The sequence below is a fragment of the Sceloporus occidentalis genome, unplaced genomic scaffold (genome assembly GCF_023333645.1).
Source record: "Sceloporus occidentalis isolate IW3139 unplaced genomic scaffold, rSceOcc1.0.p SCAF_8, whole genome shotgun sequence".
Taxonomy (NCBI): Eukaryota; Metazoa; Chordata; class Lepidosauria; order Squamata; family Phrynosomatidae; genus Sceloporus; species Sceloporus occidentalis.
The window spans coordinates 23401689-23418797 of record NW_028316988.1 but is presented as its reverse complement, the minus strand read 5'-3'; the positions used below and the strand labels follow the sequence as shown (position 1 = coordinate 23418797).

General features: G+C 49.5%; 1 protein-coding gene across 1 annotated transcript; it reads left to right on the top strand.

Moving 5' to 3' along the window:
• The first annotated feature begins 2303 nt into the window (after positions 1–2303).
• Positions 2304–16958, top strand: LOC149308244 (zinc finger RNA-binding protein-like). Its single transcript, XM_089535384.1, has 19 exons — positions 2304–2376; positions 2632–2875; positions 4648–4762; positions 5024–5257; positions 5585–5886; positions 6639–6824; positions 7041–7260; positions 8558–8721; positions 8960–9079; positions 9529–9674; positions 10855–10996; positions 11253–11446; positions 11791–11965; positions 12184–12325; positions 13114–13211; positions 13496–13591; positions 14254–14365; positions 14953–15050; positions 15765–16958. The coding sequence occupies exons 1-19, from the start codon at positions 2333–2335 to the stop codon at positions 16011–16013; spliced, it is 3081 nt and encodes a 1026-aa protein (XP_089391510.1). The 5' UTR covers positions 2304–2332; the 3' UTR covers positions 16014–16958.
• The last annotated feature ends 151 nt before the right edge of the window (positions 16959–17109 follow it).

The window sequence follows — 17109 nt, the reverse complement described above, 5'->3', positions numbered from 1 at the left end:
CACTACCGGAGGCGCCTATTGGTCGGCGGGCGCGTCGGTTAAGGGGCGCGCCTGGCGATGGCGGTGCGGGGGAAGAGAAAGAGCCGACGGAGCTCTCCTTAGGGGAGCCTTTCTGCAGGGGCTGCGCATGCGCGCTCTGCAGCCCGGCGCTCGGGCCTTTTTCCCTTCCCAGCCCCGCCCCCAGCCAAGGGGCGTGGCCTAATTTACCTCAGAGGAACGGCTTCCCCGTCGACACGCGTTTTCTAAGGAACGTGTGAACGCTGGCTTTTCCCTCAGGGGAGGGTCCGGGGTTCGCCCTTACTTCCTCGCCCCAAAGACAGGGCTTTTTTCTGTCCCTGGGTCACTTCATCGCGGCCTTCAATGAAGTGGTCGGGTTTTTTTTTACATGCGTTCACATATCCCGCTACATGGTTCTAATCCGTTTTTTAAAAACTCACTCCTGTTTCCTGGGAGGCTGCAATAAAAATCTTGCCCAACTAATAAATGAATATATGTATATCCAAGCCATGATATATGAAGAAGGGATCCCTGTGGGGATGTTGGGAGCTGCCACCTGGCGTCACGTACAAGGCTGCATCATGGCTGCAAAATAACCCTTTACAAGATGGCTGCTCAAGGGAGCATGAGGGTGACCATCTTGGATTAAGACAAGGCAGGCCCATCCAGCCCCACAAGAGCTTCCCAGGGGAAAAGGGGATGATGGGAGTTGGTGCCTGATGTCATGTGGAAGGCCGTAACATGTCCATGCCAATCCCTTACAAAATGGCTGCTCAAATGGGTGTCAGTGGCCATTTTGGATCAGAACAAGTTAGGCCTCTCCAGTCCAAGTAGGGCTTCCCAGTGGCCAAGGGGGATGATGGGCATTGGTGTCTGACATGGAAGGCTCCAGCGCGGCCAGGTAATCCCTTGCAAAATGGTTGCCCAGGAGAATATGAGGGTGGCCATCCTGGATCGAGCCAAGTCAGGCCTCTCCAGTCCAACTAGGGCTTCCCAGTGGCCAAGGGGGACGATGGGAGCTGGTGTCTGGTGTCACATAGAAGGTGGCAACACACCCATGTGAAGCCTAGTGGCCAAAGGGGGTGATGGGCATTGCTGTTTGACACATGTCCAAGCGATTCCTCACAAAATAGCTGCTCACAAGAGCATGAGGGTGGCCATCTTGGGTCAGGCCAAGGCAGGCCTCTCCAGTCCAAGCAGGGGTTCCCAGTGGCCAAGGGGGACGATGGGAACCAGTGTCATCACGTGGAATACTTCAAAATGGCTGTGTAATCCTTACAAAATGGCTGCTCGAGAGAGCGTGAGAGCGGCCATCTTGGGTCAGACCAAGGCAGGCCTCTTCAATAAAGGGGCTCCAGTGGCCAAGGGGGACGTTGGCTGCTGGAGTCTGCACCCCTTCCCTCTTGGGCTCCAGACAATTGCCAAAAACCACAAAATTAAAGCCTTGGGAGTAAATAAATGGGGAAAAATGGATTTCAAGTGACGTCAGCAACCTGGAGGGAGGGGCTTTGTGGGCCTATTGGCGTCAGCGTGAAAGAAAAGGGGAAGACTGCTAAGTGACGTCACTGTCCTGACGTCACTCAACCGGGCCTTTCTCTCCCAGGTTGCCATGGGAACCCGCTTGGAAAGCCACGCCCACTCGCTTGGGGGAAGCGGTCGAATCAGTCACGTGGTTTGTTTTAAGAAAGTTCCTCTGCGGCCCCGCTGCTCCCGCACCAAAAGAAAATCTCGCGAGATTTGGGGCTGAGTCTGTCAGGAAAGGAACGCGAACTCTCGGAGATGAACATAGAGATAAACAACTATAGACTGACACACTCCCCTCCTTTCTTGTGACGGGGGCGTTTGACTTGAGGGCAATTCTGGGGCAATAGGCCAAACCTTGGAGGCAAGTGACTTTCCCTTGCGGCCAGGAAAGGAGGCAGGTGCCCCAAGGTTTTTCCAGTTACCGACAACGCTGTCAAATTGGGAGGGCAATTGATCCATTCATGTCTCTATATATTATACTAATACCTTCATTATGGTCTCACCGAAACGTAGGAAGCACAAGAGGCGATGCCCCAAATCCCTCCAAGAGCCATGCCTCTATCACAAGGTCCTTGGGGGACGTAAGCCCTTGCTATTCGGGGGCTTCGGGGCGTTGTCGCCCTTTGGCTTTAAAAGGAGCAATGAACCCGGAAGTCCCCTCCGGGGAGTGTCTTCTATAGGTTTATGAACGGAGAGTCTACGAAAGACGTGTGGGCGGGGCCTGTCGCCATGGCAAAAGCGTGTGCGTGCCGTGCGTCGCGGCCTCCCTTCCCGGCGTGCACCGCGCGCCCTCCGCTCCGAGGAGCCCAAGATGGCGGCCAGCAACTACTACGGCTTCGCCGGGCCTCCGTTCAGGTAGGAGACGGAGAGGAGGAAGGCCGCAGCCACGATGGAGAGACTCTGGCCGCGTTCACACGGGAGAAATAACCCGGTTTGGCACCGCTTTAATTGTCTCCCTGGCTCAAGGCTATGGAATTCTGGGAGTTGGAGTCTGTTGGGCCCCACAACAGACTCCAACTCCCAGAATTCCATAGCCTTGAGCCAGGGCTAATAATAACAGCCACAACCTCTTCTGTCACGCTTTCCTGTTGTCTCTTTCCTCCCTCGCAGCGCCCAGCCGGCTCCCGTCTGCTCCCATCCTCCAGCAGCCGCCAGCTACGCAGTCCAGACGGCGCAAGGAGTGGAGCACGCCGTGGGCCCCGTCTACGCACCCGCTGTGCAAGCCGCAGGCCGCCCCGTCTCCGCCACCGCAGCGTACGGCGTGTACCAGGCTCCCTCGGCGCAGGACTACGGGGGCTACGGGTCCCGCCAGCCGGACCCTTCTCCTCAGCCGGCCGTGACCCAGAACTACCAGGTGGGCAGCCCGGAGCGTGGCCCCCCGCTTTCGTTCATGGCACTCCCAAAAACGCAATGCGTCCTGCTTTTATGGCCCCGCAGCGACGCTCCTTGGGGACGTACCAAACCAAATGACAACGCTTGCCCATAGAGTAGCCATACTTGCCCATAGAGAATCGTTGGGAAACACTTGCCCATAGCAAGTATTCGCCAATGATTTCTTGTGGGCAAACGTGGCTTCTCTATGGGCAGAGTATTCTCCAATGATTTCCTATGGGCAAGTATTCACCAGTTGTTCTTTATGTGCAAGTATGGTTTTTCTATTGGCAAGCATTCCCCAATTATTCTCAATGGTAAAGTATTCTCCAATGATTTCCTGGGGGCAATTATAGTCTGCCCTCCCCATATGCGGGGGATCTGTTCCAGAAACCCACCCACCCACTGCGCGTGCGTATGGGAAATGAGCATATGCTCAATCCCCATAGGAAATAATGGGGCGCATGCTTGCCCCTTTATTTCTGCCCCATTATTCTCAATGGGCCAAGTCTTCTCCAGTGATTTCCTATGGGCAAGTGTGGCTTCTCTATGAGCAAAGTATAGTCAGCCCTTCTTATACATGGATTTTTTTATACATGTATTCAAGTATCCACGGTTTGAAAACGTTAAAAAAGTATAAATTTCAAATATCAAACCTTGATTTCCCATTTTTTATAAGGGACACCATTTTGCTACGTCATTATATTTAATGGGACTTGAGCATCCATGGATTTTGTTCTCCACGGGGGATCTTGGAACCAACCCCAGTGTATAACAAGGGCCCACTGTATTCTCCAATGGTTTCCTATGAGAAAGTATTCCCCAATTATTCTTGATGGGCAAGTATGGTTTTTCTATGGGCAAGTACTGTCATTTGTTTTAGTACATGCCCGCTCCTTGCACCAAAGATGTATAAGATGCAGGCGATTTGATCTTGGATCTGTGGTTCGGCCAAAGATGAGGACGCAGCCGCTGAGACCTTCTCCAAAATGGGTTTTGGGGCGGTTGGAAGAGGCCCACCAGCCACCAGACCCATCTGCCTGATGCCTTGACCATAGGAAATTGTTATTATTTTTATTATTATTATATATATTTTGTACCTCGCTCTTTTCTCAGAACTGGGACACAGAGCGGCTTGACGATACTAAAAGAACAACGCAATTAAAAAGATAGAAAAGAGGTGTATTAAAAAGGAGTTAAATTATCACAATGTTAACGAACATTGCTATTAAAATAATAAAATATATTTTAAAAAGATATAATTATGCAAAACACTTTAAAATGAAATAACACCCCAAGCCAGTCCTTTACAAACATTCTGTTTCGAAAGCCTGTCGGCGGAAGGCTAAGACAGAAAGCAATGGTTTCCTATGGAACCCAGCTTCTTCGGGGCAATTAACTTACAGTTGCCAGCCGCTTAGAGACTGCTTAGTTCAGTATGAAGCAGTCTATAAATGAAGCTGCTATTGGTACTGCTATAGATCTGATATGAGAATAATAATAATAATAATAACAACATTTATTTATATCCCATCTCTGTGCAGCATAGCTGGGGCAGCTTACAATTAAAATAATACAATCGTATAACCCCATGTCCCAACTAAAATAGCAATTAAACAATACACAATTTAAAATAAAACTTAAAATGAACTGCCTGCCTGAAAGGCTTTGACCCCTCATGGGCCATTTGACAGCGGTGCCAGGTTGGCCGGCCCCATGCCCTTGTTCACAGATGCCTTCCTTCTTCCTTGGCAGGATGGCTACGGTTACGGCCGGTCTCCAACAGCAGGAGGCTACGAGGCCAAGACCTACTACCCGGCGGTGGTCACGCAGTCTCAGCATCCAGCCGCTGATTCCTACTACCACTCCAGTGAGTCTTGGGGCCAGCGTGGGCCGTTGGGAGGCTGTGCAGAGAGTCCGGTCAGCAGAGGCCTCAGGTGATAGAAGGGTTCTTGGAGGGGCCTTGTGGAGGTTAGGCAAGCTGAGGATCAGGCCTGTGACAGAACCAGAGCAAAGGGACACCTTGGGGCTTGAACAATGAATCTTCAGACAAATGAAGGACATGCTGCTCCCATTGGGCCAAGCATCTTCCACCTCACAGACTTCAGAGACTCTTGCTTCTCCTTTGCAGGCATCCAGAGCAGCTATAGTCAGCCGGTGGCCACATACAACCCAAACCAGCCCCAGCGGCAAGTGACTCCTGTCAAACCGGTTCAGGCAGTGAACGCTTCCTCGTCCAGCTATGGCACATACCCGGCTGCCACCACGGGGCAGCAGAATGCCCCGGCTTCCTCCATCCAGTCATACACCCCGTCTTCCTCGTATGCCACGGCCTCTTACAACTCCTCTCCTGCTTCCTACTCAGGTGAGTGTTCTTCGGTGGTGCCTCCCTTCCTCCCTCTGCCTCCTGCTTTTCTTCCCTGGCTTGCTTTGGTTGGAAAGAGAAATTGCATGAATGGAGGCTATTTCCTTGCCCCCACCCCCATTATTACTATCACTATCTCTACTTATAACCCGCATTCTTCCCAAAATTGAAACTTGAGGCAATTATAGATTAAAATGAGAAGATAGTTAAAAATAAACAAAAGATCAACATTGAAACAAAGTTAACTGGTAAGCTTTCGCCCACATTAAAAGCCACTTTGAACAAATAAAAGGCTGTCAAAATGATCTCTTCTGCTTTTGTCTCCAGGGACAAACTACTCCAGTTACGATCCCGCTGCTGCTTACACGGCGGCCAATGCATCTTACTACCCAGCTCCCCAGCAGCCATCCATGCAGCCACCGCAGCAACAACCCCAGCAGCCTCAGCAGCAGCCGCCGCCTGTACAACAACCAAAGCCCACATGGAGCTCTGGGGGTGGCCCCAACTCAGCCAGTAACTACACCAAGAAGCCCCCTTTTCCCAACAAGGCCCTGAAGCCCAAGGGCCTCCCGAAGCAGCCTCAACTGCATTACTGCGAGATCTGCAAGATCAGCTGTGCAGGGCCCCAGGTGAGGCTCGTTTTTACTCCTTGAGCATGTCATGTTTTCTCATCCTTGGAGGAAGGCCATGGCAAGCCCTCTCTGAACAAATCTGGCCAAGACAACCCTGCAGTAGGATCACCTTAGGGCCTCCATGAGTTGGACATGGGTTGAAGATCTACAACAGCAAACAGGTCTACTGTAACCCAAGTCCTCCTGTGGGTGCCAGAGACCAGAGGGATCTTTGCTTTCATAGTAGATAATTAACAGGTTTTATTAATGTTCAGATCTGCACAAGCATTATGGTTTTCATATCTTTTTAGCTGTTTTAACTGATTTTGTAATGGTCCCACTTTGTGATGTCTGCTGTTGGAATCCAATCTTATAAGAATCCACACAGAGCCCAATCTTCATGTAGGAGCAGTAAGTTTATTCATCTTTAGGCTACTGAGCACAGCCAGTCCCAGGAGAGTGAGATGAGGAAGAGAGAACAATCAATCCCTCTCCAACCCTCTTAATAGTATATATACACTACAGCTGATATCACTAAGGGCTGTGTCTTAAAGGTACCTTACATCACATACTTTTAACTCGTCCAACTCTTTGTATTTCGTTTACATTATTTGTTGCTGCTTTCTGTGGTGTGTTGAATTGATTTTTTTTACTTGCTATCTCAATAATGAGCAGAGTAGAAGTGATGTAAGAAATAAAAGTCAAATAAAGACATTCTTTGCTTTCTGTCTCTCTCCCTTCCACCCCCCCCCCCCACTGCACTTGCGCAGACATACCGGGAGCACTTAGAAGGACAAAAGCACAAGAAGAAGGAGGGGGCCCTCAAGACAGGGGGCCAGACAACTGGGGGTGGCTCCCGGGGAATCCAGACCCAGCTCCACTGCGAACTCTGTGATATCTCCTGCACCGGGGCTGATGCCTACGCTGCCCATATCCGAGGCGCCAAGCACCAGAAGGTCAGGGGTGGGATGGGGAGTGTGGCTGACTGGGGGGAGGGGGCAGGAGTCACACCCAAAGACAAGAAGGGATGTAAAGAATCTTCTCCATTGCAGGCTGAGCTACGTCTGCTGGGGCCTTCTCAGGAGCACCCTACAGTGAATCTCTGCCATGTTCCTTACTTGTTCCTTTCCATGGCTTCAACATTTCTTGAAATGCTACATCTCTCCTTCCAGGTCCTCAAGCTGCACACCAAGCTTGGCAAGCCCATCCCTTCAGTTGAGCCCATGTTGGTCAGCATCTCTTCAGGACCAGCGAACGGCCCAGCTAGCAAGCAAACTCTCCAAAATGCCCCTGCAAAATTAGTACCAGCAGGGCTGCCCAATAGCACAACTGGCCCAAGCAAGTCTTTAACGCCCACAAAGAAGCCTCCTGTGGCCAAGCTCACTTTCACAGGTACTGGTTGTAAACGGGAGTGCAGTGCCATTGTGTGCCTTCAGACGTTTCAACTTATCATGGGGTTTTCTTTGTCCAGAGAGGGTTTGCCTTTGCCTTCTTGCTTCCTCTTGCTACAGATGACTGGATGAGGTCAGAAAAATTCCTTTTGTGGGGAGGGAGCAGCAATCACCCCAACTAGCTTGGCCTTGGAGAGTTTTAAGCCAAAGCACAAGCCACTATGCCAGTCTCTGGCCAACTAGAGAAAAGGCTGGAAAAACACTGAGTTTAGGGGAAATGAAGCTTAAAAACTGTAATTTTATTGGAACAATATGTTGAATACTAAAATAAGAGTTAAAACCTGCTATGAGGCTTAATCTGGCTCGTAAGCCACACTTAGTAAGTTAATAGGCAAAGCTGGGCTTGAAAACTGCAATTCCCAAAATAATACAAAACTATAACAATTCCTCTGCGTCTCACACCTTGTATAGAAATGAGTACACACAATATTATTATAGTTGCAGAGTGCACATACAGAGGCTTGGATGGAAAGGGATATACAGTATGCCCAAAGCAGATAAAAGTGTACAAAAGATTCAAAAAAAGACCAGACGCGTTTTGACAATTGTCTTCATCAGTGGTCCAAAGAATTAAGCCACCTTGTAAGGTAGAGCATGTGGGAACCACCTGTCCTTTTGGTAAGTGGAAGGTCAACTCAGACCTTGAGCCGTGCCTAGGCTGGGGTGTCCCACAAGTGCTTGTCAGTCTTTTTTTGAATCTTTTGTACACTTTTATCTGCTTTGGGCATACTGTATATCCCTTTCCATCCAAGCCTCTGTATGTGCACTCTGCAACTATAATAATATTGTGTGTACTCATTTCTATACAAGGTGTGAGACGCAGAGGAATTGTTATAGTTTTGTATTATTTTGGGAATTGCAGTTTTCAAGCCCAGCTTTGCCTATTAACTTACTAAGTGTGGCTTACGAGCCAGATTAAGCCTCATAGCAGGTTTTAACTCTTATTTTAGTATTCAACATATTGTTCCAATAAAATTACAGTTTTTTAGCTTCATTTCCCCTAAACTCAGTGTTTTTCCATTTGCTTCTTCGTTTAGGGCATCACCTCCCAGTTTCCTTTTTTTCAACTAGAGAAAAGGCAACATCCCAGCCTTTGTTTGTACAAACAGGGGCAACACCACAATCCTTCTCCCTCCATCTGATTGCTTGCGGTTAGTGGTGGAGGGATAAAGGGATATGTCTCCCTCCTACTTGTGGCCAGAAGAAGCCCAACAGACAAGCCTGTCTTTCCCATTTAGCTGCAAACAAAGTCCAGGCACTGAACAGCAAACAGGACGAGGCAAAAGGTTCACAGCCAACAAAAGAGGCTACGCCGGCAGAGCAGCTTCCCCTTGAGAGCTCTGGGGATGGCTTGGGAGACCTGCTTGATGTGCAACCAGTGGGACAGGACTATGTGGAAGAGGTGAGGCACCAACGGGCCCCTAGGGAAGAGGGCTGAAGCTGTTCCTCCATTCCGGCTGAGGAAATTGCCCCACACCTCAGGTCCTGCTATTGCCAGGGATACCGTGACATAGATGCCTGGAGGGGTGTGAGTGAGCGGAGGCAGACCGAGCTGTTTCCAGGCAGAGAGGGAGCAGAGCTTTCCTGCTGCCTTTGGGAGCCATCTGAAATTGGTGATACCTCTTTTTCTTCCTCACCAGGTCCACAACGACAAAGGAAAGATGGTCCGTTTCCACTGCAAGTTGTGCGAGTGCAGCTTCAACGACCCCAATGCCAAAGATATGCACTTGAAGGGGCGCAGGCATCGCCTGCAGTATAAGGTAGGGCAGGGCATCCCTCACCCCCAACTCAGAGACTGGGGCCAAGCATAGTTCACTAACAGTCAGCCGACAGTTCAAGCTTGGAAAACGGGGTGGGGAGTACAGCACCAGGAAACGGTTCCCTTTCTGGCCAGGATAGCTAGATGACAGTGGACTCCAGAGTTTTGAGGTGGGATTGGGAAGGCCTCGTCCTAGTGGCCTCTCTGGAAAAACTGGCAGGGACCCTTGTCTGAAACCCCAAAGAGTGCTGCCAGTCAGTTCAGTCATTAATTAATCTGGCAGACTGATGTTCCCACCAAAACTACAAAGTGGTTGCCCACTGAGGTTGGCCATGTGAAGTTGGGAGAGAACGATTTTGGAAGCCTTTCAAAGAGAGAGAGCTATTTCCAGTGGAGATTGGCCTCTGTGCTGGGGACCTGGCTCTTCTGACACCAAAAATCCTCTTGCAGAAGAAAGTCAACCCAGACCTCCCGGTGGAGATCAAGCCCAGCAACCGAGCGCGAAAGATGCAAGAGGAGAAGCTGCGGAAGCAGCAGCTGCGAGCGCTGGTAAAGAGGCGCCGGGAGGAAGAGCAGCGCTGGCACCTGGAAATGAGGCGAGTCCTCCTCCTTCCCCCCAGGAGAGGAAAGCCCCCAGTGGAGTGGCCCGGGGTACTGATGGATCCTGCCTTCCTTCCGCTCTTGCGCGCTCTTGCCTCCTGTCCCTCCTTCCTTCCATCTCTCTGTCCTTTGGTTCTCTCTCACTCTGTTTTCCTGTCTTTCCCTCTGTTCCTCCCTTTCCCCCTCTTTCTATCTCTGTCTCCTTCCTTCCTTTTTCCTTTTGTCCTTCTTCCTCTCTTTCTCTTTTGATCATTATCTTTGTCATTTTTTCCTCTTATTTTCAGTCTTCCTCACTGTTTCTTTTTCTCCCACTCCTTCTTCTCACATTTTTTTCTTTCTCCCTCATTCTCTCTTTCTCTCTGTTTCTCATCCTTTCCTTCCTTTGTGACTCTTTACCTGTTTCCTATCAGTTTGACATTCTTTCTCTTTCTCCATCATTTTGGGCTATTTTTCTTAATATACATCTTTTTTATTATAAAGGTCAGGAACAAGATAGAATGGGGTGGGGGAAGGAGACATCCAAAGGTTATTTTGTGAAGTTGAAGGCTTTAATGGACGGCATCCATAGTTTTTTGTGGGTTTTACAGGCTATGTGGCCATGTTCTAGAAGAGTTTACTCCTGACATTTCGCCAGCATCTCTGGCTGGCATCTTCAGAGAATGAAGATGCCAGCCACAGATGCTGGCGAAACATCAGTAATAAATTTTTCTAGAACATGCCACATAGCCTGAAAAACCTACAAAAACAAAGGTTTTATTGCTCTTATTAACAAGGTGAGCTGTTTTACACATGGTGCTGTAAGAGAAAGCCTCATACTAGGCCTCCTGCTTTGCAGGCATCTCGGAAATAAATGGCTGAGAGAAGTAAAGGGTCATTTGGCCATAACCCAGGACCAGATGCAGTTTTCCATTTGTTGCTAATTTGTGGCATTGCCATAAGATGACAATCAACTTGGAGGCACAGACACAGATATGTGTATATTACCTGTGAGGACTAGGAATTCTATTAAAATGAAAGTAGGGCCATTCTAGTAAGGAGGTGTCTCTAACATCTGTTCAGGGAAGGTAAAGAGAAAGGGGTCCTTGCCACACTGAAAGGGTGTTCTAACACAGTCCTGTGTCCTCCTCTTCTTGCCTTGCCACCCACCCCACCTTTGCCTGCCCCGTCCTTCTCCAGGCGCTATGAAGAGGAAATGTACTGGCGTCGGGTGGAAGAGGAGCAGCTGTACTGGGAGGAGCAGCAGCGGAGGCGCCTGGCAGCAGACTGGCACCCTCCACCCCTCATGGGCAGACCTGGGGTGCCCATTCCTCCTCTCTTGGTGGGTTGCTCTCTGTGGGGACCTCCCTCCCTGTCTCTGGCACAATCTTTCTGGTTTGAGAGCACTGTATAAAGCAGGAGGGGGCACTTCTGGGGGCTTTCAAACACTGCCATCACTATCCCAAGCTTGATTCTGTTTCCTTCCCGGAGTTGAAATCTAGATTTTGGGTTATTTTTGACAATACAGATCCAATTTAGGTTTTCCTCCCCACTCTGTTGCTTTTTTCCCTTCACTTTTCCTTTTTCTCTCCCTTCAGCCTGCCCGGCGGCCCAGCACTTCTGATGACCGCCACATCATGAGCAAGCACTCCAGCATCTATCCCACTGAAGAGGAGCTCCAGGCCATTCAGACAGTCGTCTCTCACTCGGAGCGTGCTCTAAGGCTGGTCTCTGATTGGTTGACAGAACAAGAAGCGGGCAAGGAGGAAGCAGAGAACAGCCAAGAGAAAGGGTAATGCTTTAGGCCAGTTGTTAGAGGCTGAAAGGGCCACACTGCCCCCCTCAGGGACCCTAAAGTCATAGGATCCTAAAGTTGGAAGGAGCAACCAGGGCCATCTAGTTCACCACCTTCCAAGGCAGTCTGATCACTGTTCATTCTCAGGTACAGTCAAGAAGTTCTTCCTGCAGTTTAGGGGGAATCTTTTTTCTGGCAATTGGAATCCATCAGTTCTTGTTTCAGTCCTTTGGAAGGCAGCAAGCCCTCGCCCCAGAAGATTGTCTGTGCCATGCAGCTAGTCCTCACGAGTCCTCCCATTTCACACCCACCTCACTCTCCTCCCTCTTTCCTTTTGACAGTAAGACAGAGGACCCACCACCCCGGGTCCTGAAAGGTGTGATGAGAGTAGGCGTCTTAGCCAAGGGGCTGCTTCTCCGCGGTGACAGGAGCGTCCGCTTGATCCTGTTGTCAGCCCAGAAGCCCACGTTGGCCCTCCTCCAGAGCATTGCGGAGCAGCTCCCGAAACAGCTGGAGGTGAGAGCCATGTTTAAAAAACACACACCCAGGTCAGACAGAGCAACCCAAACTGGTGTGTCTTGGGAAAGGGAGCCTCACGGTGCCCAGGCATACATTGGACATTGTCCATGGATGATGATGATTGGGTGCCATTTTAGGGCCAGGCTCCCATTTTTCTGCAAGGAGAGGGTGTAGCCAGCTGCCAGTTATCACTCTTTCACATCTCGTTTTCCCAGAAGGTGACAAGTGACCCTTACGAGGTCATCTCCAACACGGAGGAAGCCAACATCATAATTGCCTCATGCAAAGAGCCCAAAATGCAGGTCACGGTGTCGCTCACATCTCCGCTGATGAGGGAAGAAGTTTCCCCCGAGGCTGGTAAGTCGCCAGTGGCCCAGCGGACAATGCTCCCAGAGCCTCTGTTGGCTGGAGGACAGGACCTTACACTTTTACTTTTCCTGCATCTTAACTTCGTTTCCCTTCCCAGGCTTGTGGTGGGGAACCATTAGCGTTTTGGGACAGAGCTCTGGCTTAACTCACAATGACAATATCCCACAGTAGTAGAAACTGGTCCATTGAGGTTCATATTGCCTAAACAGCATGGCAGCAGCACTGGCTTGCATGGATTTCAGGCTAGGCTTCTTTGCTAACCTTGGCTGGAGAGCCCCTTTTCCCCCAGTTGCCTGAGCCAGTTTGGGCTTTAGAGAGGCCTGTTTTGGAAACCTGAACAGAAGTGTCACTTCCTGTTGCTAAAAAACCCGCCTCTGCTCCTAGGCCCAAAATAACTCACGGGAATCTGAAAATATGGTGGAAATACTCCCCAGGTCCTCTAGGAGGCACTGGGATTATTTTGTGAAGGGGGTATAGTGGCAGTATACAGCCCTCTAAGCTATCGTGGGGCTGAGGGAGCCCCTGGCCTTTCACAGTTATCCAGGGCTGGTTCACAGACAGTGCCTCTCTGACTCTTAACCCATTGGCACCCCAGAACATGTGGGTCAGTTGGAGGCAAACATACCTGACAGAAGGAGGACTGCAAAATCCTTTGCCTGTCTGGGGATATGGGTTCCAGAAATGTCCAGGTGGGTGGTGGGCTGGACAGTGGTCATAGACTATAACTTTGGTGCCACTCTTGATGGTTCTGACTTGAGGTCTTTCTTCACTATTAGAGGTGCCTTCCAAACCCCAACTTAACTCCCCCGAAATCTTGAACCCAGACAAGTGCCTGGAGTCCTTGGCTGCCCTCCGCCATGCGAAATGGTTCCAGGTGAGCAACTGGAAAACTTGCCTGGGGAGCAATGGATGTGTCATGCCAGTGCGGGAGGAAAGCCCAACTTCCAGATCCAAAAGCATCCATCTTTGTTTTCCAACAGTGGTGGAAATCTCAGGGAAGGAGGGAGGGAGTACATGGAAGCAGGGGTGTCGCAAGCCCCCTTTATTTTCCGGTCTTGCAAATCTGGATGTGTTCCCCTGCCTCATTCTGCCAAAAAGTTGGGTCAGAGACAGAAAGAGTTTCACTGTTCTATTCTTTGGTTTTCCTCTCTGCAAAAGGCCCGAGCCAACGGTCTGCACTCATGCGTGATCATCATCCGGGTTTTGCGGGATCTTTGCCAGCGAGTGCCAACATGGGGGGCACTTCCAGACTGGGTAAGGAGGAGAAGGCTGGAGAGAGACCTTGCATTCAAGAGGGAGTGATCAGACTTGCATGTTTGCATTAAAATTAAATATGTAACTTTATTTATTCAGATGCACATCCCATCTTTCTTCAACAAGCAGCATACAAGGAGACTTCTAACACATTTAAACAAGAACCAGTAAAAGCAAAAGATTGTACACATTAAAATGTAATTTAAATTGCACTTATTGCTGGAACACAAATGAAGTTAAAACAATAAAAAACCTCCTTGGTAATATTGTTATTAATAACAAGAGTAGACCAATAAGAAACCCAGCTTCTCCATTTAAAATTTGTCTGCACCAAACAGACAGCTGTGTCTGGCCAAAATAAAAAGCTGTTTGCCCAGCTGGCAGAAGGACAACCAAGCGGAGACCTGTCTAGCCTCTTTTGCCAGGGAGTTCCACAGCACCCTGGGAGCACCTTAACAATTATCCTATTAAAATATAGGGGTAACCCACCCCCAATGAAGGAGAAGAGCCCACCACCTTCCAAGGCATGCTCCTCTGCTGCAAAGTGCTCTTCCCGCGAAGTCACTTTGTGGCCCTTTGAAGAATGTGTCTGGTTGGGATGTGTTTGCTCCCTAAGTGGCTTATCCTCTTTCTCTCTCTTCCCCGTTGCGGTTCCCTGGAAGGCGATGGAGCTCCTGGTGGAACGTGTCCTGAGCAGCTCCACAGGGCCCTTGGGGCCTGGGGAGGCAATGCGGCGGGTCCTGGAATGCGTTGCTACTGGGATGCTCCTGGCAGGTCAGTTTTTGGAGGGGGGCAGATCTGAGATGTGTTTTCACTTGCCACTTCTTATTTGTTAGCCAGAGCTAACCACCAGGGGGCAATGGCTGAGCCATGAAAACACACAGAACAGCATTCCCAAAGCAGATCCCAGCATTCACAGGTCCCTTTTATTGATATGTTTATTAATTTAGTGAGGTCGCAGTCTTGAAGCTACTTTGGTCTCTAGCTTTAATTCTGTAGATTTCACTCCGATGGGAGGAACACTTAAAAAAAAAAGAGTCTTCATGACTGTGGAATGAACTTTTTCAGACAGTGCCCACATGTGTGGGTTAGGAGGGAGTTTTGTGGTGTGTACAAGAGAGACAGACAGTGTGGATGTGAGCAGGGCATTGGCTGGTTGCCTGTAGGCTCCTGCTTGCTCAGCCCAAGCCATCTGGAGGACATCAGCTAACAAGTAAATGTGGTGTTGAACCGAATCCCCTCTGCAGGGCAATATCCTTCTGTCAGGTGGGAGAGGTGTGGAGTCCAAGTTTAAATCAAAGCCACATTTCAGGGGATGGCTGTGGGAGTAATGGTAGCCTTGCTCTTCCCCTCCCTTTCAGATGGGCCAGGCCTTCAGGACCCCTGTGAGAAGGAGCCCGTTGATGCTTTGCAGGGCATGGCACCTCAGCAGCGTGAAGACATCACAGCCAGCAGCCAGGTGGGTGATCTGTGTATGCCCATGCAGCGGCTGGGAAGATGTCTCTTCATCTCCATTTCCTAACAAGCCTTTTTTTCCCTTTCGTTTTAATTTTTTATGTTGACATTCATAGGCCATTTCTGTGCCCTTTTTCTACGTGTGTGTATTGAATTACACATTCCCCATAACTGACATGTTTCTCCCCCATGGCAGCCCTGTTTGGGCCTTCTTTTACCTTTGAAGAAATCCTGCCCCCCAAAAAAAGCCCTTAACTTGTAGAGACATTGCGGTGGTCTGAATCCTCAGAATGCCCCCAGTTGCCCCCTAAGACAAATGTTGGGCATTTTCATTGTATTTTTAAAGCCAAGAAAGGACTTATTTAAAACATGGAGTAAACTGGAAATGCTTTCTGATCACTTCCTGTTTAAGGGGTGGGGGATACTGGTCCTGAACTTCAGAGCAAAATCCCTCCCACAGACTGTAGCCTCAGGGGTTTTGGAGGACCTTTAGGAGCAAAAAATATATATGTTTTTCCCTGCAGTTTGGGTGTGTGCAAACTCTCCCGTTAATCTATGAAGGCCCCCTTGTCTTCCCATACTTGGCCGTTCTGCCAGATATTTTTTCCCCAATTAAAAACAAATCAGAAATTTTAGCTGACTAACGTAAGTTCCCTCCATGTTCTTTGAAGTTCTTTGGTTCATGAATAGTAACCTGATGGTATCCTCTGCTCCCCAGCATGCCTTGCGGATGCTCGCTTTCCGCCAGATACACAAAATCTTGGGCATGGAGCCCTTGCCGTTGGCGAAAAACCGACCGGGGGCCCAGAGCCGGAAGAGGCAGCGGGACGTGGAGGAGGAGGAGGCGGCGGCAGCGGAGGAGGGCAAGGGGAATGGAAAGAAAGACAGGAAGGAGGAAGAGGAGGACGAGGATGAGGAGGATGAGGACGAGGAGGAAGATGACGCAGCAGCCGAGAATGGGGCTTGACCACTGTTGCAGAAAGAGATGAGGAGGCCTTTAGACAAATTTACTTTATATATATATATATATATATATTATATATATATATATTATGAGTTGCTGTTTAGTTTAAAATTCTGGTAATTTTAGTGTGTTATTCCCCACCCCTTTTCGCCTTTAAAAAGGAAAAAGAGCAGCAACAAGAAAACAAACTGTATATAGTTTTAATGCTGTGCTTCAGTGATTAAAAGGACTCCTTCCTTCTGCAAGCGTCAGCCTTGCTTTCGCAACATCACACCTATATGGAAAAGCGGTCCCCTTTTGGCGTTTGGAGAAGGGCTCTGGGTGCCCCACTACTTTGCTTGCTGAAGCAAGTCTCTCTGGGTGAGGCAACTGCTAGGGAAGCCCCACTGATTTGTTTGGCCTGCTCAGGTTGGAAGAACGGCCACCACCATCCAGGCCCCTCTGCCTCCCAGGGGTCTGAGAGAGGCCTCCTGAAGGGAGAGCCCTCGGTCTTGGCCAAGCCAAGATTAGCCAGCCGGCCAGCGCAACCATGTGTGTGAGTGTGCGCGTGTGTGAGTGAGTGTCTCCTCCCCGTTCCAATCCCTGCTTTTGTCTCTCTTCCAGATTTTCGACCCTTGATTGAGTCTTTCAGCCTAATCTCCTTGTGTCTCTTTCTGAGCTGGATTCTGGCACCTCCGTAACCCCAAGGTGTTCTCCCAGCCCTCTCTGCCACCGATTGCCCATGGCTTTGTCAAGGGGCAGAAATGGGGCAAATGAGCTGGTCTCATGGGCTCCAGTGGGCCTTATTTTTATATGTGTATGTTTCCATTATTTGCTTATTCTGAAGCCACCCTAATCAGGAGTGGAAGATCCCTTTCTCCCCTCTGACATAATTTACAAATTATGAAAATTTGAAAATTTTGTTAAAGATTTTCCATTAAAGCAGGGCAGGGGAAGACCAACAATTTATATGGTCCTCTTAAACTCTCTGCGTTCTTTTGAGGCTATTGGACTACAACCTGTTGCAGCCGGGGGTGATGGGCAATGCCCCCCACCCAAAAGAATAGGCATTTAAAGGTAACTTTGAATGGCTGATGCTGGAAACCAGGCATAGCTGGTA